The sequence below is a fragment of the Rhinoraja longicauda genome, chromosome 9 (genome assembly GCF_053455715.1).
Source record: "Rhinoraja longicauda isolate Sanriku21f chromosome 9, sRhiLon1.1, whole genome shotgun sequence".
NCBI classification, from domain to species: Eukaryota; Metazoa; Chordata; class Chondrichthyes; order Rajiformes; family Arhynchobatidae; genus Rhinoraja; species Rhinoraja longicauda.
Window position 1 is genome coordinate 23,110,823 of NC_135961.1, and position 24,840 is coordinate 23,135,662.

The following is a 24,840-nucleotide window of genomic DNA, read 5'->3' on the forward strand; positions in this document are numbered from 1 at the left end:
GTTTGGAGACTCAAATTCTCACCTGAACATTATTTGGAAGTAATATACAATATTTGTGAACAGATATTTTAATTAAACGAGAATAAAGGGGAAATAATACACATCATCAATAGAGAGGAGGGAAATAGTGGAGGTTTGATGTCATTTACAATAGATAAATTAGCATTTATGAATAAAATGAATCCAAGACTGCGAACAGAAAATCACTATAGTTCTGACAACATGTTCCAATTTTTTCTGATTACAGTTGGGGGCAACTATTACTGGAAATTGTTCTGAGGTACAAAAACATTTTTTAAAAAGCCCAGGTTGAACAAGGAGAATCAGCACAGATTTGATAATGCTGGAGTGTTGTTTCTTAGATGGTACCATTTACGACCATCAGGTTCCTGTACCAACAAGTCTATTAGTTATGACCTACTCAAAGCCATCAGGGACGCCTAGCGTCAATTGCAGTCCATGCTAGAGTCACAGACAAATCACATAGACACCCCTTGCTTGTGCCAAGGCTTGCAAGCTACAAAGGCTACAAAGTGAAATCGCTGGAAACAACGCATCGCTCCAAAAAGGCAAATACATTCTATGCTCATTGAAACAGGTGGTCAGTGGAATAATGTCACCTGCCCTGGCAATTGCGAGAACCCACAATCACTGTCGCAGATGTCAAATTGGCCCCAGAGTGAACTCAGAGAGCAACTCGCCCACAATGGAGTCTTGGCCGTGACTTCAGAACCTGCGGCAACCAGTTGCCTGAAATATTCGTGGGCATCTTTCACCTCTCCCTGCTTCAATCTTAGGGTTTTGTCTGCTTTAAGACTAATATCATCCTCATGACAAAGAAAAGGAAAGCAGTGTGTCTGAACGACTGCCATCTGGTGGTTCTCACATCCACTATCATGAAGTACTTCAAGAGGTTGGTGATAGTGTGCATCAACTCCACCTTCAGAGATATCCTTAAACCACTGCGATTCACCTACTGCCCCAAAGGTTCCACAGCAGATGCCATCACCTTGGTTCCACACTTATCTCTGGAACATCTGGATAACAAGGACACCTGCTATATCTCTGCCTTTAAATCATAATTTCAAACAAACTCATCACCAAACTCCTGGTCCTAGGAGTCGGCATCCCACTCTGTAACTGGATCCTTGACTTCCTAACCTATAGACCACAATCACCAAGGGTAGGTTACAAACATCCTTCACAATAATCCTCAACATCAGCATCCCACAAGGCCACGTTCTCAGTACCTTACTATACTCCCTATCTACTCACAACTGTGCAGCTAAATGTTGCTCTAACTTGTACACTCATCGAGTCATAGAGCAGGGAAACAATTCCCTCAGCCCAACTTATCCATGTCCACCAAAATGTTTAATCTAAGCAAGTCCCCCATCCTGTTGAGTTACTCCAGCATTTTGTGTCTATCCCAGTTGTTCCTGTTTGGCCCATATGCCTCTCAATCTTTCCTACAATGCACCTGATCAAGTCTCTATTAAATGTTGTTCCTCTGGCAGCTCGTTCCATATACCCACCACCCTGTGTGTGAAAAGGTTGCCCCTCAGTTTCACATTAAATATTTCTCCTCTTACCGTAAACCTATGCCCCATAGTTCTCGATTCCCCTACCCTGATAAAAAATATTCTGTGCATTAACACTATTGCCATCTCGCTTGGCATGTTGACTGAGCAGTTTGCTTCTATCAGAGTTAAATCTCCTGTGATGCTCCCATTCAAGGAATGGAGCAGTTGTAAACTTTAGGAATATCCAGTGCATCTCTTTGAATGGGCCTTTGACAGGCTTAATTCTTCCTTGTATCCTGTTGAAGTAAAATCCTTATTTCCTTCCTCAAATATAATTAATTCCAATGAAATTTCACATTTATTTAAAAAATATCTTGATACTGTTTCAGCCCCAGACATTCCATTTTAATGTTATTTCTTTCTGAGTGACCTGGGCCTCCTCCATTGTCAGAGTGAGACCCAGCGCAAATTGGTACCTTTCTGTCCTGGGCCTCCTCCATTGTCAGAGTGAGGCGCAGCACAAATTGGAGGAACAGTATCTCATATTTCGCTTGGGTAGCTTGCACCCCAGCAGTATCAACTTCGACTTCTCAAACTTTAAGTAGCCCTTACTTTTTCTCTCTCTCTCCAACATGTCCCCCTTCCCAGTTCGCCCACCAGTCTTGCTGTCTTCGACTACATTTTATCTCTGTACCGCCCACTCCCCTGACAACGTTGTGAAGAAAGGTCCTCTCCAGAGATGCTGCCATCCTGCTGAGTTCCTCCAGCATTTTGTGTCTATCTTCAATTTAAACCAGCATCTGCAATTCTTTCCTACACATTTCATTTTAATGTTATGTTCTTTTGAATATCTTCAACAATACTTTCACCCAAAATCTCAGCAAGAATCTGGGCAGATAAGCCCGAGTAGCAAGAACTACTTGGGTAAATGTAAAATGTAAAAATTGTCCCTAGTGGGTGTAGGATAGTGTTAATGTGCGGGGATCACTGGGCGGCACGGACTTGGAGGGCCGAAAAGGCCTGTTTCCGGCTGTATATGATATGATATGATAACACTTATCTTAACTTGGAGCTGATCACCCCCAGGGAGTTAGCTCCAGTCCAATTGGTGAGGTTTTGTGCAGCATTTGGCCATCGTGTCATTAATAGCAAGACCACGCTGTCCCCTTACATACATCATAAGATCATGGCTGATCTACACCCATCAGCCAAAACAACTGACAGGTGAAGTGAATAACATTGGTTATCTTGTTACAATGGCACCTGTCAAGGGGTGGGATATATTAGTCAGCAAGTGAACAGTCAGTTCTTGAAGTTGATGTGTTGGATGCAGGAGAAATGGGCAGGATTAAAGACCTGAGCAACTTTGACAAGGGCCAAATTATTATGGTCAGACGACTGAGTCAGAGTATCTCTGAAACGGCAAGGCTTGAGGGGTGCTCTGGTCAGCCGTGGTACCTCCTGACAGTGGTCCGAGGAGGGACAAACCACAAACCGGCAACAGGGTGTTGGGCGCCCAAGGCTCATCGATGCACGAGGGCAACGAAGGCTATCCCGTCTGGTCCGAACCGACTGTGGGAAGACAAGCTGGTAGAGGGCGTGTGATGCTCTGGACAATGTTCTGCTGGGAAACCCTGGGTCCTGCCATTCATGTGGACGTCAATTTGACACATGTCACCTACCTAAACATTGTTGCAGACCAGGTACACCCCTTCATGGCAATAGTATTCCCTGATGGTAGTGGCCTCTTTCAATAGACAATAGACAATAGGTGCAGGAGGAGGCCATTCGGCCCTTCGAGCCAGCACCGCCATTCAATGTGATCATGGCTGATCATTCTCAATCAGTACCCCGTTCCTGCCTTCTCCCCATACCCCCTGACTCCGCTATCCTTAAGAGCTCTATCTAGCTCTCAGCAGGATAATGTGCCCTGCCACACTACACACATTGTTTGGGAATGATTTGAGAAACATGATGAAGTGTTCACGGTGTTGCCCTGGCCTCCAAATTCTCCAGATCTCAATCCGATTGAGCATCTGTGGGATGTGCTGGGTCGAGAAGTCCGGTCCAAGGTAGCTCCGCCTCGCAACTTACAGGACTTGAAGGATCTGCTGCTAATGTTTTGGTGCCAGTTACCACAGAACACCTTCAGGGGTCTTGTAGAGTCCATGCCATGGCGGGTCAGCGCTGTTTTGGCAGCACATGGAGGACCAACAGGATATTAGGCAGGTGGTCATAATGTTTTGGCTGATCAGTGTATTTTGTCCTGTCAACTCCCTTCTCGCCATAATCTTTGACGTCCTTACTAATCAGGAACCCATCAATCTCCACTTTAAAATTACCAAATGACGGCCTCCATAGCCATCAGTGGCAATGAATTCCACAGATTCTTCACCCTCTGGCTAAAGAGATTCCTCCCATTCTCCATACTAAAGGTCCTTTAGAAACGGAGGGTGATGGTGGAAAGTTGTTTTACACACTGGAAGCCTGCGACTAGTGGGATGCCCCAGGGATCAGTACTGGGCTCACCGTTCGTCATTTGCAAGAGTCAAGAGTGTTTATTGTTCTCTGTACGATGATGGAACAATGAAATTCCTACTTGCTGCAGCTTAACAGGCCTAGGAACGCAATAACACAAATATTTAATAATCAATATTACAATAAATTAGATTTGAGACAAAGTACGCAATGTGGACCTGTGGAAAAGAACAAGACAGGATCCCATTGACTTACAAATTCGAAAGAGAAAATGGAGTTGGATTGGACAGAAAACCTGCCACAAACATCACCCGGCAAGCCTTGAAATGGAACCCCCAAGGAAAAAGGAAAATAGGTCGCCCCAGGAACAGCTGGAGAAGAGGTATCCAGACAGAAATGTCTGAGAGTGGGCTCACCTGGGGAGAACCACCAACAACCGAATGAGGTGGAGGACATTTGTCAATGGCCTATGCTCCCTAGAGGAGCCAAGGGCTTAAGAAGAAGAGAATACAATAAATTAGTAAGAGTAACACAAGATAACCAGAGTGCAAAACCAAAGTCATTAGTGCAACCAAAAACAGTCCATTGAAGATCATAGTTGCTGAGGCAGTGGTTAGTGTTATGCAGTGTTCAAAGGCCTGATGGTTGCTGGAAAGAAGCTGTTCTTGAACCTAGTGGTCATGTTTTTTAGGCCCTTTTACCTTCTTCCTGATGGCAAGAATGAAATGAGAGCACGAGGAGGAGGGCATGGATCTTTAATGATATTGGCTGGCTTGTAGTGACAGCACCTCCTACAGATCCCTTCAATGGTGGGGAGATCAGCACCTGTGATGGACAATGTCTACCACATTCTGTTGCCTCCTTCGTTCCTGGGAGTTCGAATTGCCGAACCAGGCCATACACCTGTAAAGATTCAACGTACTATTCAATGAAAGAGCAAAATGTAATAAATCTTTGCAAGTAGTAGTGGCATTTATGAGCTTTCTTGGTGATTGCACTAATATCTACACTCAGGACAGATCCTCAGAGACATACACACCCAGGAACTTGAAGCTATCGACTTTCCCCACTGTCATCCCATCGCTGAGGACAGGCTCATGGATCTCTGGCATTCCCTTCATGAAGTCACCAATCATCTCTTTGGATTTGCTTATATTGAGACCAAGATTGTTGTTCCAGCTTCATTTCATTAATCTCCCTCCTGCAGTTTGAATCATCATTATTGTTTTTCGCCCAACAATGGTGGTATCATTGGAGAATTTAAAGATGGCACTGGGGCCTTGTCTGGCTACACAGCTGTAGGTTTAAAGAGCAGTGGACTGAGCACACAATGTTGAGGTATACTGCGGTTGATAGTAAAGGAGGAAATGTTGTTACCAATTCATACTGATTATGGCCCACTGATGAGGAAATCAATCTAATTACACAAGGACGAGCATAGACCCAGTTCCCTTGAATTAGATAACAATTTTGGAGATGATGGTGTTGAACGCCAAGCTGCAGTCAATGAATAATGACATACTTGTTCTTATTGTCCAAGTTATCCATTGCAGAGTGGAGAGACAGCGAGATCACATCCCCTGTCGATCTAGACATTGGCAAATTATCGTGGGTCCAGGTCCTTACTAAAGCAGGAGTTGATATGCATCTCAACAAATCTCTCTGAACACTTCATCACCACAGACATGGAAACAATTTGAAAGAGAATGTGCAAGTTATGATTGGCAAATTTGCAGATGACATAAGGTACAATAGTAACCACTGAAGGTTATCTACAATTACAGCAGGATTCTGATCAGCTAGATAGGTGGGCCAAGGAATAACAAATGGCATTCAGATCAGGTAATTGTGAGCTCTTGCAGTTTGTGAAGTTAAATCAAGGTAGGACCTTCATGCAGACCTCCCAACATTTGATTTTACAAATTTATAATTTTGATGTCCAAAATTCAGAATTTTACATCAAAATTCATAATATGGCACATAATGCAACTTTTCAGCAAAAAAAAAGTATGCATGCCAAATGCACATACGCGTTACGCTACATTCATGTGTGAAAAATTACTTATTTCCAACAGTCTGCAATTCTTGGACTACATGTACAATGTCAGGCCTATCATGAGTATATTCTGCTATTTACAGAAAGGTTATTGAACAGAGATACTTTTTGCAACACAAAGAAAAAATTGTTTTGTTTTGTTTTTGCTATTTTGCTTTTTCCTTACACATCCCAATTCTCTTGGTATTGAATAAAAGAAAAATGGTCATAAAATGTATGACTAAGTTATGAAGAAAGAGTTGATATATGCGACTGGCGGAAGTGGCGGTGCTGCAGTCCGTTTGACTTTTGTGTTTTTTTTTTGTCTTAATTGTAGTGTTTAGATGTGATGTAGTGTTTTTTTGTGGTTGTGAACTATGTGTGGTGGGGGGGGGGCGGAGAACTGTAAAATTGTCTCTTCCGAACGGAGACCCGACCTTTTTTTCTGGGTCGTGTCTCTGTTCCCGCTGTGGCCTGCCATCGGCCAAACACCTGGAGCTGGCGGCCTCCACCTGGGACCACCTGGGCTCTGGTTCGCAGAGCCCGCGGACTGGACTTACCTTCTGCGGAGCTGGCTGCCTTCGGAGGCTGTGGTGGCGCTCCGAGTGCGGCTGCGACTCGCCCTCGGAGGCTTCGGTGCGGGCCGCGTGAATATTGGAAGCTCGCAGGCCCCTGGGTGGGGGCCGACATCGGGAGCTCCGGCAGTGGCAGCGTCTTCGCCCGCCCCGAATCGCGGAGCTTGGGTCGGCCCACTGCAAACCTTTCACCGTCCGGCGCGGCCTGGAACAGGGCTCAATTTTGTTCCGTTTTGGCTATCCTGCTAATGGAATTATGTTATTAAACTGGAAAGGGTGCAGTAAGATTTACAAGAATGTTGCCAGGACCCGAGGGCCTGAGTTATAGGGAAAAGTTGGCTTTGTTCCTCGGAACATGGGAGGCTGAGGGGTGACGAAATTGGAGGAGTATAAAATCGTAAGGGAAAGAAGTGAATGCACACTATCTTTTCCCCATGGAAGGGGTATCAAAAACTAAAAGGCATAGATTAAAGGTGAGGGGGGAATTATTTAAAATGGACCTGATGTGTCACCTCTTCTCGCAGAGGGTGGTGTGTAGATGGAATGAGTTATATATAGAAAGAGGTTGAGGCAAGTGCAATAACATTTTTAAAAATTGATTGAAGAAAGCCATTGTTGATTTGTTAAAGGGAAATAGTGCCAAAATAATTGCAGAATTAGAGCGGAAACAAAGTTATCCACAATCCCACGGGACTGCCGAAGAGAGTTTTTAGTGAAGTAACAAAGAGGGAAATGCAACTGGTGTGAAATAAATAGCCTTCCAAAAGAAATTTGGTCAGAGTTCAATATTGGGCTAACAATCAAGATTGAACCAATGGTATAAATGGGGCTGTAAAAGTATGCATAGAAAATTGGCTAAGTAATAGGTTACTGACGGTATTGAGAGTAACAAATAATCAGCTGATGGAACTCTGCCTGTCAAGCAGAAACAGTGATTGGAAAGAAATTATTGATCTTTCAGGTTGGCACCCTGTATCAATATCTAAAGTGTAGAGGGGAGATGGTGCAACTAAAGCAAGAGGTGATTGGTGGACCGGGTAGGGATGAAGGATGACAGGTTTATGGAGCCAGGTAGTGGAGAGCCAGGTAGGGCAATTGCGGGAAGGTGAAAACCAGGAACACATCAGCTACCAGTGCAGGAAATAAAAGAACCAAAAGAGAGAGAAATTGGAAAGGTGAGGGGGGGGGGGGGGAGGGTGGAGAGAGAGAGAATGAGGAAACACACAAACACACTGGAGAGAAGGGTTAGCTAACATTGGAAAATGCAATGTTCACACCATCGGCTTGAGTCAAAAAGGGAGTGGTCCTTGTGGAAGACAGAAAGCGGTGTGGGGAGATGTGCCTGGTGGTGGGATCTTGTTGGAGCATGCAGAAATTATGAAGTTGATTAATTGAAAGATACAGCATCGAAACAGGTCCTTCAGCCCACTGAGTCCATGTTGACCACCAATCATACTAGTTGAATTGAATAAGTTTATTGGCCAAGTATGCACACATACAAGGAATTTGCCTTGGTGCGCCGCTCGCAATTAACATGACATACAGTAAACAATTAAGAATAAAACATAAAACATTAAGACATTAAGAATAAAACATTGTAGTTTAAACATGTGAATGAAATAAAATACCAGAGCAAAAGAAGGCTACAGACTTTTGGTTATTGAGTATAGCTACTGTTCGCAAAAAAAAGCTGTTTTTATGTCTGGCTGTGGCTGCTTTGACAGTCCGGAGTCGCCTTCCAGAGGGAAGTGCTTCAAAGAGTTTGTTGCCAGGGTAATAGGGGTCAGAGATGATCTTACCCGCACACTTCCTGGCCCTTTCAGTGTACAGTTCGTCAATGGGGGGGGAGAAGGTTGCAGCCAACAACCTTAGCTCATCGAACGATTCGCTGCAGCCTCCGGATGTCGTGCTTGGTGGCTGAGCCAAACCAGACCATGATGGAGAAGGTGAGGACAGACTCTACGATAGCAGTATAGAATTGGACCATCATTGCCTATGACAGATTGTGTTTCCTCAGCTGCCGCAGGAAGTACATCCTCTGTCGGGCCTTTTTGACTGTGGAGTAGATGGTGGCCCCCCATTTAGGGCCCTTGGAGATGATGGTTCCAAGGAACTTAAATGACTCCACAGATGTGACTGTGGTGTTGTTGATGGTGAGTGGGGGGAGGGAAGCTCTCCTAAAGTGCACAATAAATTCCACTGCCTTAAGAGCATTGAGCTCTAGCTTGTTACAAAGGCACCAGGACGCCAGCTGTGTCACTTCCCGTCTGTAGGCAGATTCCTCCCTATCCTGGATCAATCCAATCAGGGTTGTGTCGTCCGCAAACTTGAGAAGCTTGACAGAGGAGTCTGTGGAGGTGTCCAACAGGGGCCAGCTTGGCCAGCATGTCTTTCAAAGATCTTCATAACTACAGAGGTCAGTGTGACAGGGCTGTAGTCATTCAGACCAGTAATCCTTATCTTTTTGGGTACAGGGACAATAGTGGAGACTTTGAAGCATGCAGGTGCGGTGCAGGTTTGCAGGGACTGGTTGAAAATATTATCCCACTTTCGCATCCATCCTCTACACACTTGGAGCAATTTACCGAGGCGGTTAATCTAAAACCCACACATCTTTAGAATGTGGGAAGAAACTAGCACATCCGTAGGAACCTCATATGGTCACAAGGAAAATGTGCAAACTCCACACAGACACACCCAAAGTCAGGATTGAAACAAGGTCTCTGGCACTACGAGGTTCTACCAGCTGCACCAATGTGCATTCAAATGATGGATGCAGAGAGCAATCGGCTGAAAGGTGAGGACTCGGGAAACGATGTCTGCTCTAGACACAAAATGCTGTTGTTACTCAGCGGGACAGGCAGCATCTCTGGAGAGAAGGAATGGGTGACGTTTCGGGTCAAGACCCTTCCTCAGACGGTCTGAAGGAGGGTCTCGACCCAAAACATCACCCATTCCTTCTCTCCAGAGATGCTGCTTGCCCCGCTGAGTTACTCCAGCATTTTGGGACTACCTTCGATTTAAACCAGTACTGCAATTCTTGCCTACACACTTGATGTCTGCTCTGTTTGAAGGGGGGGGGGGGGGGGGGGTGAGAGCAATTGTCCAAGTAACAGAGAAAGGTCTGAAGGCCTTTTCAGATGTCCTAGAATTCAAAGGCTCATCTTGAAATCAGATGCAATAGAGATATAGAAGAAACTGATGGCATTCTTATAAGAAACAGGGTGGGATAAGGTGCAGTCACAAGAGCTGTGAGATTCATGTACACGTCATGGATAAGTTGTCTCCCAAAATGGAGACAGAAATCTAGAAATGGGAGCGATGTTAGAAATGGTAATGCACAGTTGTTTATCCACGCTCGTTCTAACGGGACAGTTCCCGATCCCCTCCGTCACCCATAACCAGTTCGGCACGTGAATCGTTGTTTCTCTCTTCTCGCCAGCCATCTTTGTGACCCAGGATCAAACCTCCTGTAGCCTACCTTAAAGGCGCTGGAGAAATTACCCCGATTCACCCTCCTACCAGCCCCTGCACTCCACGCCCAGTCTCCAGCGACTCCATCCTAGTATTCTACATCTGACGAGCTTTCGGGCGGGATTTCACATCCAAGGAGCCTCCAAGCAAGTTTGGCCGCCTGTCCAAGCCTCTCTGCCGGTTTCAGCTGACATTCGAAGCTCCTGGGCGCTTTCGGCCGCCTCCATGCATTTTCGGCCTTCAGGAGCCATGGGCGGTTTCGCGTCAAACAAGTGGGTTTGAATTGGACCCCCTCGCCGAGCTTTTGGGTGGGCAATGTAGTTCGTTAAAAGGCCTCAGGCCAGGTTCGCTGTTCTGTAGCAGCGGCTCGGTGGGAAGGCTTCTGCCCAATGTGAAATGGGGAAGAGATATCGATGGGGGTGATGAAGGTCCTTGATTATATTGGATGTTTTCACAAAGCAGCATGAAATGAAGGGTTCTAACCCAAAATGTCACCTATCCATTTTCTCCAGAGATGCGGCCTGACCCGCTGAGCTATTCCAGCACTTTGTGTCTATCAAGGGTGGGGAGGCTGTGCCATGTGATGGACTGGGATGCTTCAATAACATTGGGCTGCTACAATATTCTAAAGCAAGTACTAACAAACGAGCAACATGCCTGCAAGGTCATCCAAATTCAAATCAAACACTATAGTCCAATTAAAATTCATATTCAGTGTATTCCCTGACTGAATTTGATAAGATCAAATTCTAACACTTGCTCGCAACGGTTGCTGTGTTTCCAGCACATCTTCTTAGTCAGTCTCTCGGGATTAAGAATAACTTGCTTCCACTCAAATGTTGTGGATTCTGAGGTGACTGAGGAAGCCATTGTGGGAACAGAAGGCGAGACTGTGTCAGGTGGTGCACCCATGCCATTTTTCAGGGCTTCGTAACGCACCCAATACTTGAACTGGAGCTTTTCAAAACATCTAGAATGCAAATTGTTTATGGGAGTATATATTCAGAGTCACTCAAGTCTTTGTACATAAGTTCTTTATTAGCAGATCACTTGCAGTACACAGATGCTGGCTACTGTTACCCCCAACTCCCACGATAATCTGGTGTCTAGCCGCGCCAGTACTAAGATAACGCAGTACAAAACCCGATCTGGATTATGGACCGGATGCTCAACTGTAAAACCAGACATGGATCTACATCCTCCTTCTTAAGCATAAGCCCCCAAACTAGGTAAGAGCATATGAAGCCACTACAATACAAAAAAAATACAGCTTACCGACATCCTAATATAATGGATGAAAACAGCAACTACGACAAACGCTAAGCAGAAGAGGATACAAATTGAATAAGATAAATGTAAGGGAACAGTAAAGACTGTAATTAATCAGAGTCCATAAAATGTATCTAGCCACAGTCTTGGTACTTGGGATTGAGCTTACAGACCCGTCCTGCACGAATACGATACAGGCCCTCCACTGTACCCGTTGTAGGTGGCAGCACCGTAGGTGGTGGTTCAAATGGCACTGGTCTCGCAACAGCCTTTTGCACAGGAGACTGCACCGATGACTTTATAGGCGATTTTATGGGTAATTTCACCACCGGCACCACCGGCTCCTTTGTTGGTGTAAAGACCAGCTAGCGGTCTGCCGACGCCTGGTCTCCATCGGTCCACATGCCATCTGTGACCTCCGTGTAGCACCTCTGTGTTTTCTCTTCCGCTGGTAGGTTCCTCCTTCCGATTGGACAAGATGGGACCGCGGCTCCTGGCAGGTCCCACTAACTATGCCCAGACGATCATGACCCTCCGACAGAGGCTGGAGAGGATGGCTAGGCCTGTCGTAGTATGCCTTCTGGATCTGCCGTTTATGTTGCAGCTGAGCCTGAACAGATTGGGGCTCGTAAACACGGGACTGTAGTAGGTGCCTTGCAACGGGAAGTGTGGTACTAGTTTGTCTGGACATCAGACGTTGGGCTGGTGAACCCAGCACCGGGTCGCGTGAAATGTTAGAGATTGAGAAGGTCCAGGAATACATGGGACACGGCTCTTTTGGATCTCTCCATGACCTGTTTGGCATTACGGACAGCCCTCTCAGCTGGCCCGTCCGACTGCGGATACTCCGGGCTGCTGGTGACATGTTTAAAATCCCAGCACGTAGCAAAGTTCTTGAAACACTGACTGGTAAATTGACCGACATTATCTGACATGAGGGTATGTGGAGGCCCATGGACTGAGAAATGTCTTGCAAGTTTTTAAATTATCGCCGATGATGAAATTGTGTGGAGCAAAAAGATCTCAAACCACCCGGAATAGGAATCCACCAGGACCAGATATGGATTGCCACGCCACTCGAAAATGTCAGTGACCACAGAGGACCAGGGTAAATCAGGAACTGGGTGCGGCAAAAGCAGTTCCCTTTGCTGATGTGGGGCCAAGCTGTTACATACGGCACATGATTGCGCCCTCTGGTGCACGTAGTCAGACATAGCAGGCCAGAAAAACATTATCTTCGCTCGCTGAACCGTTGCCTCAGCGCCTGGGTGGCCCCTATGTATTGCATCGAAGTACTGCTGCCTTAGTGAAGCAGGGATCACCGCTTTGTGGCCTTTCATAATGACCCCGTTCTCGATAACCAGATCATCTCTAACAGGGAGGTACGGTTGTACAGAGAGCGGTAACATATGCAACTTGCTCGGCCAACCGTGTCAAATCACGGACGTGAACGACTGCAAAGTGTCGTCCTCCGCCGTGTGTGCCACTAACATGTCCAGACAAGACGAGTAAAGATGATCGACCATCATTACGTCAAAACAATCCTTCTCGGCAGCATGCCCGTTATAGGTATTCCTGGGAGCACGGGACAGGGTGTCGGCCAGGTGCATTTCCTTGCCGGGTTTGTAAATCAGTGTAATATCATATTTTTGGAGATGCAGCATCATCCTTTGCAGTCTCGCCGGGGCAGCATGGAGTGGTTTGTCCAATAGAGAAATCAGTGGTTGGTGATCAGTCTCAACGATGGCAGTCTTGCCGAAAATGTAGTAATTGAACCTTTCGCACGCAAAAACAACCGCCAACAGTTCTTTCTCGATTTGTGCGTAGCTTGTCTCCGCGTCCGTCATGGTCCTTGAGGCATAAGCAATGGGCTGGTCATCCTGCAGCAGCGCCGAGGCCGTACTGGGATGCGTCGCAGGTCAGCGTAACTGGTCGATTGACGTCAAAATATGCCAGGGTGGGAGAACACGACATCAGGTGTCTGAGAGCGTTAAAAGCTCGTTGTTGCTCATGCCACGTCCATGCAATGTCTTTGTGAGTAAGCTGTCACAGTGGAGCGGAGAGTTCGCTAAATTGAGGAATAAACTTGCCAAGATAGTTCACCATGCCCAGGAACCTCTGCAGGCTGGTGACATCAGTCGGTACTGCCATCTCGCTGATGGCTGCTGTCTTCTCAGGATCAGCCTTGAGGCCCTCACTGGTGAAAACATGTCCCACATAGTTCGCCTTGTGGGCACGGAACCTGCACTTGTTGGGGCTGAGTTTCAAGTGTACCTCCCTGGCACGATCGGGTACCTTCCTTAAGTTGACATCATGCTCCTGCACGTTCTTACCCACCACGATGTCATCGATGACAATCGCACAGGGGTATCTGTCGAAGAGTTGCTCCATACAGCGTTGAAACACTTCGCTGGCCGCGTTAATACCGAATGACATCTGCAAGAATCTGTAGCATTCGAAGGATGTGCTGAAAGTAATGAGCAGAGATGATTTGTGGTCCAGGGGAATTTGGCAGAACGAGCTCGTGGCGTCAAGAACCAAGAACACTGTCGCCTTGCCCATGTGTGCGGCTACCTCCTCCACGGTGCGCATGGGGTGATGTGGTCGCTTGAGTGCGGTGTTTAAATCCCTCGAGTTGATGCATATAAGAAAACATATTCTACCGGTGAATGAGCCGGTGCCATCTCAGCAGCATTTGCATGGCTACACGGACATCACAGATGGCATGTTATGGACTGATGGAGACCAGGCGTCGGCAGACCGCAAGCTGGTCTTTACACCAACAAAGGAGCCGCTGGTGACTCAAAAGTTACATTTCGGCCACTTCTGACACCATGTTTGTGGGAGTATATATTCAGAGTCACTCAAGTCTTTGTACATAAGTTCTTTATTGGTAGATCACTAACAGTACAGATGCTGGCTACTGTTACACCCAACTCCCACGATAGTCTGGTGACTATCTGCGCCAGTACTAGGATAACACAGTACAAAACCCGATCTGGATATTGACCGGATGCGCAACAGTAAAACCAGACATGGATCTACACAAATGCTCCACTTTGAACTTCTTGGAATCAGTCTGGTTGCTGCATTTTTTTTTCAATAAAATTTGGGAAATCCTTACATCTTTTCCTCTACTCTTAAGGCGTCTGGGTTTCAAACGCATTTGCGTTTCAAATAAAACGAAAAACGAACGTTCAGAGCCAACGTAGTTTGAAGTTCGTAGAGGGAGTGTCAAATTTGGATGGTCGTTGACTTAATTGATTTCTGCGTTAAGTTGTTTTGTAATGTTTGTAACATTACAGGTGCTTTCAGAGAGGCACCTTTAAAGAGTAAACCAATGTATATTGAATTTCGATTTTCACGTGGACATTATTCTAATTTAGAAACAGCTATAGTGAACACGGTTCGGTGGGCATACGTATAACTTACAACCCACAATAAAGAAATAAACGGTATATCAATCAACCAACTGATGCATCCCTTTCTCCAAATGAACAAATCCATGTACAACAGTAATCAGCAAAGATACAATATCTTTGGTAATCAGTGACCCAAGAGGTCAGGGAAGCAAATAAAGTTAATAAGCTGCTGAAAGTTTAGCAATATCTGTCCTTCTATTCCTCACTACGCTCGGCTTATTTCTAATGGTTCGAAATGCAAGGATATGATTAGGAATAAACAGCTGCACGTTGTATATACATGCATTTGAAATGTTGAATCCGCCCCCCACTCCATGCGCTGGGCATCATTAGGACATTACAAAACTCAATAGGCTGCAAATGGAATGCGAATCCCGAGAGGATCATTCCCCCCCCCCCCCCCCAGCAAAAAATTCTGGAGCAGGCAAATCTACCTGCACGTGTCGCACCAATCCGCAACGTGCCCAATCCTGCAACGCATTATGTTTTTCATAACTCTACCAAGGGTAAACAAAGTTTGAAAGGACCAAGATATAGTCCAGGCGACACCCAGAACTAACGTAGACGAATGAATTATTACATTCTTCACCCGGCAGAGTTTCTGTTGCTACTGGGAGAAGATCCGTTCGTCCCTCGGACGTGCTCAACGCAATGTACAATTCTAAATGTCCACATTGCATAATGAAGTCTCTCGCAAACTCTTCAAAGAGCTTTATCTCGGTAATGCCGCGTTTTCTGGCACTTACATAGCACGCTGCAGGCCTGCGGATCAAATTTCAAGACCCGCACGCGTGGAAGAATAATAAATCAGATAATGACTGGGCTCTCTCGCCGAGACACTCTTCTGTAACGCCCTCTAAGAAAGCCGGTAATCTGCACGACCCTTTGGCAAAATTATGCATGCACAGAAATCAGTGCGGTCATTTCATTTTCACTTCTTACCTTTTTCACATATTGTGGCGTCACTCAGGGAACACGATATGCAACTGCACCCACAATCCTGCAATGCCTTCGAAAAAAAAATTAAAGGGAAATTGTCCCAGATGGAGGGCGGGGTATTCAAAGCATTTTATAACCTCATATATATATATAATGAATATTGTCAAATAATTTTCTTGTTACTCTCGCTCAAGTTCTCCGTGGTACGTGAACTACTGAGGGGGTCCAAATCAATTAATTACAGTCCATGCATTTTTTTCTGTATAAAATCATTCTTGATATTATTTTAGGTTAAGGTAAAATACCTAGCAACTGTAAATGATTTCATAATTAAAAATATATACCTTTTGACTTAGCTGAAGATAGACACAAAAGCAAGAGTAACTCACCGGGACAGGCAGCATTTCTGGAGAGAAGGAATGGGTGACGTTTTTGTGTCTTTCTTCGGTTTAAACCAGCATCTGCAGTTCCTTCTTACACATTTTGACTTAGCTGATGGCTTTGCTCTTGATACTTTGTTACGTACATTGAGAAGATGATAAATGAATGAGAAAGCAAACTAAAATTGGCCAAATGATAGTTACCCAAACAGCTAAAGCTGTTTTGAGCCTAAATTCCAGTTTAAACAGTGCAAGTCCAATTGAAGCAGTAGTTTGCAGGTTTCTGATGGAGTGGTCTCTGGTTTTCAAATTATTTAACAAAGGTATTAGTTGTGAGATTTAAATTCACTTACAGGATGTAGGCTCTCATAGCAAGGCCACAATTTGTTGCTGCGGAGAAAGTATTGGAGCCACTTTCTGGAGCTGCTGCTGTTCATGTGGTCAAGGTAAACTAATGGTGCTGTTGATGAGGGAGTCTTTGGAGGTTGCAATAATGAAGGAACAGCAAAGTATTTCCCAGTTAGGGTGTTGTGTAACTTGAAGCGGATGTAGGTCATAGAGTTATATAGCATGGTAACAGGCCACTCAGCCCAACCTGCTCATACCAACCATAGAGTTCCTTTGCCTCTTCTATCTTAATTATAGAATCACCATTCTGTTATGTCACAGAAGGAGGCCACTTGACCCATGGAATCACTGCCAGCTCCCATTTGGCTTATTCCTCTGCCTACCCTATTGCCCTGCAAATTATTCTCTTTCAAGTGCCTACCCAGTTCACTTCTGAAAGTACTGATAATTACGTTTACACTACCCTTGCAGGCATTGAATTACAAATTATAGTTCACATGTCCCTTATACCATTTGCCTCAAATTGTTAAATCTTGCCACCATTGCCTGCACTATTCATTAATGGGAAGTTTTCCCTCCATCTACCCTGATCTGTGATCTGTGCATCTGTCAAATCTCCTCTCAGTCCTCTTTGCTCAAGAGAATGATCCCAATTTCTCCATCCTAACCGTGTAATTTAAATCCCTCATCCCCAAGATCAACTGAATTCATTTACACTCTCTTTAGAATCTTCACATTATTCCTAAAGTATCATGGGTAGAATTGAATATAGTATACCGACTGTGATCAAACCAAAGTAGTCTATGAATCCTAGCATTCCATTTGCTTTCCAAAGTAGTCTCTCAACATGCCATATAACTTTTAAGGATTTATGCATATGTGCAGCCAGATTCCTCTGTTCCGAAATATCCTCGGAATTGTCCCACTTAATCTATATTCTCACCTTATACTTTCAGCCAAATTGTTTCACTTTGCTGCATCAAATTTCACCTGTCACTTAGTTGTCCTACAGGGAGTGCAAAGAGTTCCCAGAGAAGACCAATATCAATTACTGGTTTTGATCTCCTTCGAACAAACACAATTGAGAGAAAATTTTATTGAAAAATGCAAGATGCAACAGAAGAAACAAATGCTTTTGGGGAAGATTTTATAATCAGGTAAGTGGGTATCTCATATTCTTAATGTTGTGGGAGCAGCACTAATCTAGGTAAGTGGTGAGCACTCAACCACACTCCAGACATATGCCTTCTAAATGATAGGGAGTCGAGAAGCACTGAAATAGAAAACAGAAAATGCTGTAAATATTCTAAAAGTCAGACAGTATCTATTTAAAGAGTTTTCCATAAAATTCATCAGTTTTCCATAAAATTAATTTTCACAGTCACCTTCATGAAATATTCAGTCGTGTTGCTTTGATACTAAAGATAGTCTGAAGCAGGACACGAGTGTCAAGCAAAGCCAATGAAGTGGGACACGTGTCAAGCGAAGTTTTCTTTATTCCTCAAGCTTCATACAGCTCCGCAAACCACCCAACCAGTTTGAATCTTCCTGGAACTCCACTACCAACTGCCACTCCTCCCCATTCCAAGTTGCGTGACCCCACCCCCCAAACCGAGGGTTCGTACCACACGTGGCTCACCACCAGGGACCGCCACAGGACCCCCCCCCCCAGTACCAGAGAAACGGAACCAAACGTGAAGATGTACAAGGCGGCCGGACCTCGTGCATACATCCCCACGCACAGGGAGCAAACTGGAAGGCGGACGCCCCCGACGACGAGGCAGGGCCACCCGCACTGGCTCGCTAAGGTCCAAATGGCCCGGTTTCAAATGAGCCACAGACACAGTCTCCCGCCGACCACTAATGTCCAAAACAAAAGTAGTAGGCCCATGTTGCAGCACCCAAAAGGGATCCTCATACGGGCGCTGCAAAGGCGACCAGTGGGCGTCACGGCGCAGAAAAACATACGAACAGGCCATGACAGCCAGCGGCATATGGGCAGGAGCCACCCTATGGCGAAACGCTGGGACAGGAGACAGGGCGCCGAACTTCTCCTGCAAACGGACCAACACAGATGATGGCTGCTTCCAGGACGCACCAGCGGCCGGAATAACTTCCCCGGGAACAGTAAGTGGGACGCCATAGACTAATTTGGCTGAGGACGAAGCCAGATTCTCTACATGGGCGGGCTCGGCAATCGTAAGCCATCAGCCCTCATGAGCGAAATGCTCACGCTCATGGACGGCCACCGGCCCTGCCTGCTTTTGAGTACGCCTTCCTAGAGCAGTTACCCGACGACATCCGCCTGCTCCAGTCAGGGACTCGTTTTGATGACCCCAGCGGAACGCTCAGACGAGCTGTGGATGGCCAGGCAGCAGGGCGGAGGTTCGCTCGATTGTGTGTCGACAGCGCCTTCGAGGGCACCGCGACCTGAGGCCGCGCCCACCCGGAGGCTCAGCTGAGTATGAGCAAGAAGAAGCTGGTATGAACAAGAAGTGGTGTTTCTACCACCAACGCTGGAGTTCCGAGGCCCGCCAATGCCGCTCGCCCTGTTCGTCCGGGAAATGCCAGGGCTGACCGCCAGTAATCGGCTCGGCGGTCGGCCAGATACACCGCTTATATGCATGGGATTAGCGCTTGGGACAATTCCTAGTGGACACGGGGGCGGAAGTCAACTTTTTGCCCCCATCAGGGATGGACATTTGTTCTGGGAAGCGGGCGCCCTCGTTAACTGCCGCGAATGGCAGCACCATACAAACGTACGATGTCCGCACCATTCTGCTTATCTTTGGCTCTTGCCACTTCACCTGGCCTTTCACCGTTGCAGACGTGTTCCAGCCGTTGCTGGGCGGCGAATTCCTGCGGGTGCAATCACTTTTAGTTGACGTGAGGGGGCAATGTCTTGTCCACGCTTCCACATTGGAAGTGATCTCCTTGCGTCCTGCTGCGTCCACCATATCAATCCGCAACCCGGTGTCTGCAGTGGACAACATTTATGCCCAAATTTTGGGGCACTTTCCTGAAATTTTTACTCCGCAATTCCACTTGGCCAGCCCAAAACATCCTGTGGTGCACCACATTCTAACTTCGGGACCACCACTCCACGCCTGCACCCGCAGGCTGCCTCCCGACAAATCGCCAAAGCCAAAGCGGTGTTTTGCAACATGGAGGCTATGGGAATTGTCTTGCGCTCTGATAGCCCATTGGCTTCCCCGTTGCACATGCTACTGAAGGTCTCTTGGGGCTGGAGGCCTTGTGGCAACTACCACCGCGTGAACGACACCACCATCGCGGATCGTGACCCCATTCCCCGCATCCAGGACTTCTCCGTCCAACTGGCTGGGACTGTTCTTTTCCAAGGTCGACTTAGTCCGAGGTTACCACCAGATTCCCGTGCGGCCGGAGGACGTGCCCAAAACGGCGATAATCACCCCCTTCGGGTGGTTTGAGTATGCCCTTCGGCCTTCAGAATGCCACGCAGGCCTTCCAACACCTGATGGACACCGTGGGTCGGGGACTCGATTTCCTTTTCATTAACATGGACGATATCCTCGTGGCTAGTCGCTCTCTGCAAGAACTTTGCGGCCACCTCCGTTTGTTGTGCCAGCACCTCAGCGAGCATGGTCTCGTCATCAACCCCGACAAATGCCAGTTCGGCCTCCGTGCCATCAACTTTCTGGGCCACCGAGTGACACAACACGGTGCTGTTCCGCTCCCGGACAGGGTCGAGGCCATTCGCCATTTTCCAGCGGGTGTTGTTGTCTGTAATCCTGCGGATGTGGAATTGGGCTTCCGCCTACCGGAACCACACCTAGGGCTGCAAGGTCCAGAAGACCGGCAGCTTAAGTGCGACCGCGTTTTGTTGGGCCTGGTCGGCGGCAACGGCGGGCCGAGCGTTGGTGGCATCCATTATTGCGATCCAAAATACCTATTTCGGACTGTCAGGGTCACCAATGAAGCAGGACACGGGTGTCAAGCGAAGCCAATGAAGCGGGACACGTGTCAAGCAAAGTTTTGTTTATTCCTCAAGCACCATACAGCTCCCTAAACCCCCAACCAGTTCAAATTCCTCCTGGAACTCCACTACCAACTGCCACTCCTCCCCATTCCAAGTTCCGTGGCCCCACCCCCCCAGCTGAAGGGTTTGCACCACGCGTGGCTCACCACCAGGGACCGCTACAGTTCACTCTCTTGACATGCTTATATGATGGCTGTAATGAGGTCTCAGAACTTATGAAATTAGCATTAGTGAGAATTATTGATGAAGAATTGCCACAATTACACATTTGATAACACCTTCCATCACTTTGCTAATAATTTGAATATCATATAAGTAGTAATTAGCCCGAAATAAAATGCTGTAAATACTCAGCATGTCAGCATCTGAGGAGATGAGAGGGAAATTAACTTACAAATTGAAACATTAACAAAATAACTTTGAGATTAATCTATTGGTAAAGTAGTGATCTATTAGTAAAGGTGCGATCTACTGGTAAAGCAATCTAATCAAAATACATTTTAACAAGTTCAAAGAAAACAATCTGGTGAACAAGACAATTATTTTGCAAGTAAAACATTTGAAAATAAATATCGAAGAAGGTAGTTTCACACAGGATGATCGTTTAAGAGTAGAATTGGTGTGGTTAGTGGAGAAGATGTTGAGTGAGTTGTTGGGGCCGAGTTCGGCGGATGTTTGGCCTTGGTGACGATCATTTCCGGTGCTGACAGCGGCCGCCGGCCTTGGGCCTAGAATCCAAGATGGCGGCCACTGAGTCAGAAGAGGTTCCATCCATCTCGAAGTTTTTAATGGACTGTTCGCCGAAGGACATCGCCTCGGTACGAAACTTAATATGCTTTGAATATATCTATCTCGATACGACTCATGTAAAATCGATTTTCGTCTGTTTTTCCCCGGCCAGCGGTACTTTTTAGACGTGGGGGGGAGGTTGCTCAGTTAAGACCTATCCCAGGCCTTTAGCGCTGTCCTCGGATTTGCCGAGAGATGGTGCCCGCAGCGGGTCAACTGACAGGCTGCTGAAAAGACGAGGAACACTTGACCGCTTTCGTGTTTGGACTCGTATAAACCTAAGGATGAGCGTTATTAATTTTAACTACATTTTTCAACGAAAGGTCCGTGTTAATAACTTGCGGGACTCAGCACTTCCTGTTATTAACGCGAAGTTGCAATTCATTTGTTGACACCGATCTCATTAAAAATAATGAATTTACGAATCAGGGGGCGAGGAAGAGGTTACTTTTCAGCAAAGGCTCGGTACTTATTAATATGTCAATTAAGGACCATCAGCTTTTATATTTCATGTCAGTTGGCTGCACTCCAAATATCCTTAAGTTGCAATCATCTTAAGGCAGTCCCTGGGGATCGCGAATGACATAGGTTATGGCAGTTTGATGGTGTACAACCGAATCGCTTCCCTGTCCCAGCAACTGTACGTTTCGGTTGTGAAGTAGAGTTTATCTTTGGGGTTCATTTTATTAGAATTTTCAATATATTTATAATCATGGCAAGCCTGTTGTAAAATTTGGGCAGATATCTAAATTCCTTAAAAGATATTTAATCGAATGTCAGTTACCTCAAATGAAACAAGGCAAAAAGGGAAATTTGATGAATTCATTTACTCACGATTTTAAAAAAAAATAATTCTCGTTCTTAAGAAAGGAAAATTAGCAGGCAATGTACTATAATTGGCTGATTGATAAATATTTGACAGAAAATAGTCTGCTTTACGGCAGATGTCAGTTTTCCATACCTGGATTTACACATTTTATGTCACAAGAGACCATTTGATTTATGGCAATCCCATTCCTTCTCTAATTTTCCCTGTAACCTCTTCTCTTCACATGTCCTTCAACTCATTCTAGATTAAATCCTTCACATACACACTAGATAAATTTAGAGTGGATAATTTACATACCAACCTGCATATCTTTTTCATGTGGGAGTAAACCAGAGCATTGGCATGGTCAGAAGACATGCAAACTCCACTTAAATCACGGTTGATCTCTGGTGACGGGAGCTATGAGAAGGTTAAGGAAATACTTTCCAAAATAGAATCACTGTTGTAATAGAACAAAATGTTGCAGTGAATTGTCAGAAGGTCTGATCCAAATAGACCAAAATATTGAGTAATTTATTGCTTGCCTTTGGAGTGGGATTTAAATTGATTTCAGATACAAACTTCAATTTAATAGTGTAACTGAGGTACGATAATTGAACTGAGTTCAAGTACTCTTACAAACGATGGCAACTCTGATAACAAGAAATTATTTAGTTTAGAGATAGTGTGGAAACAGGCCCGTCGGCCCACTGAGTCCGCACCGAACAACGATCCCCGTATGCACTGGGGACAATTTACAAAGGCCAATTAATCTGCACATCTTTGGAATGTAGGAGGAAACCAGAGCACCAAGAGTAAACGTGGTTACAGGGAGAATGTGCAAACTCCATACCGACAGCCCCTAAGGTCAAGATTGAACCCAGGTCTCAGGCGCTATAACATCTTCCAAGAAAAATGTAGACAGTCAAGATTGTCAGAAAAGTCATCAGTGGAACACTTAATTTTGAATTGTCATATATTGTGCGTAAGATCACTGATACCAAATCTGCTATAAATATGTGAATAATAGTAGAAATTATTGGAAATATTTAGCAAGTGAGGTGGGATTTGTAGTGAGGTAGTACTTTGGTACTTTGGAAGGGGCAGATATGTCAGGTTGGTGTTTGGAAGGCAAAACATTTGATTTTTGAGATTCATGATTAATATGTTTGCAAGATATGTTGAACATTTGAATTCAAAAGTACATTTCCTCGTAGTGGTCAACAACCAGGATACTGGGAACCAGATGAATTATTGATTAAAATCTACATAATGTCAAACTCGGAGAGCATAGATAATTTAAAAATTAATTGTCGAGGCTATTATTTTAGGAATTGGCCATTAGATCTGTTTTAAAGGCAGTTAATTTGTAATATATATATTTTCCTGGAAATAGTTGGTTTTCAGATTTTCATCATATGTGTGGTTTACTTTTGTTTTCAAAAAATGTTTAGATTTTTAGTTTAAATTAACTTGAGGGAAGGTTTTGTCAAAGAGTATTTAAATGGACCTGAGAGGTTTTATGTTATCACAATCTAATTTTTATTCTGTTGAATCTCATCCTAATGACCCAATTGAAGTGTGAAGCAAATAAAAGCAGTATTTAATGGTAAAGGAGTAGTTCACAGATTGGCTTTTTGGTTGTGGTGGTGAGCATACATTAAACTGGAGAAGGGAAATTTCAATCAGAAGGAATACTTCTGATCATCGTGGACCTATTTTTGAACAAAACAACTGTGCTGGAAGAACTTAGTGGGTCAGGCATCATCTGTGGAAGGATTGGACAGATGATGTTTCAGATTGTTACCTTTATCAGACTGTTTGAAGAAGGGTCCCAACTCGAAACATCATCTTCTGTTCCCTCCTTAGATGATGCCTGATGATACCTTCCCAGAGGTCTGCCCTGATCTGAATTTTATATTTTTGTTTTGAATGCCAATACTCATCTACCATTTGTGGACAATTCCCATTATTGGATTCAGTCACTGTCTGAAGATGAGAGGAAACAAATGGTCATGTGGTCATCAAGCCTTGTCTTGAAGCGCAATATATATGGAATACTCTCACTGAATATTGGACATGTGTTGCACTTCTTTGGGAGATTTCATTTCAGTGATATTTAGACAAGGTGTTAAAAAACAAAATTGAAAGGTGAGAAATTTGTTAGTTGCTTTTCGAGGGTATGTATTTGCGCTATGTCATTCAACTTCACTTTGAGTCCATAGGCAAAGTGCAAACCAAGTTGATTGTATTAAAATAAAGTTTATTCACTTTAATATAGAAAAATGATTGCTACAGACATGCATAAGTACAAGATAATTCACTTTTTTAATTTGTTTGTTCTTAATTCTTTAATCTTATTTACGTTTTCACTTTGTTAAATGATTAATTAAGAATGCATTTAGAACCTTAAGCATCAGTGACATAAACATTCAGTCCCTGGCAAAATGAATAGTTAGCTGAACTTGGGAGTAACTTGGATATAATAAATATTTTATTGGCAGGGCTTGTTCTGGATTTGAAAGATGGATTAGAATTTGGAACGTATTTCCTTAATTGGATTGATGCAAAATAGCCTTCAAAATGGAATTGGATAATTATTTGAAGAAAAGCTGCAAGAATTTGGAGAGCAAGCAGCATAGTGGTGCTCCCTGAATTCAAAAGTAGTTATCCAAACTCAGTGACTGAATGGAGTCCTGTACGAAATGTTCAAATAATCTGTGGTTTGATAGCCCTGTCAATTTTGAGGTCATTCATAAAGCTGTAATATCCAAACTAGTTC

The 24,840-nt window shown here is 45.0% G+C and overlaps 2 protein-coding genes across 4 annotated transcripts in view; one reads left to right on the forward strand and one right to left on the reverse strand.

Annotated features, from left to right (window-relative positions):
• LOC144596539 (transcriptional-regulating factor 1-like) overlaps positions 1 to 15,757 on the reverse strand; it is a 207,802-nt gene extending 192,045 nt beyond the window's left edge. Inside the window, exon 1 of the mRNA XM_078404958.1 lies at positions 15,719 to 15,757. The gene's annotated coding sequence lies outside the window, so the exon portion shown is untranslated. The remainder of the gene's footprint in view (positions 1 to 15,718) is intronic.
• Positions 15,758 to 21,201: 5,444 nt separating this feature from the next.
• The window catches only part of ubr2 (ubiquitin protein ligase E3 component n-recognin 2), a 109,473-nt gene continuing 105,834 nt past the window's right edge, over positions 21,202 to 24,840 (forward strand). For all 3 annotated transcript variants that reach the window (XM_078404964.1, XM_078404963.1, XM_078404965.1), the window contains exon 1: positions 21,202 to 21,279. In XM_078404964.1, the coding sequence (XP_078261090.1) occupies positions 21,202 to 21,279 (78 nt within the window). The remainder of the gene's footprint in view (positions 21,280 to 24,840) is intronic.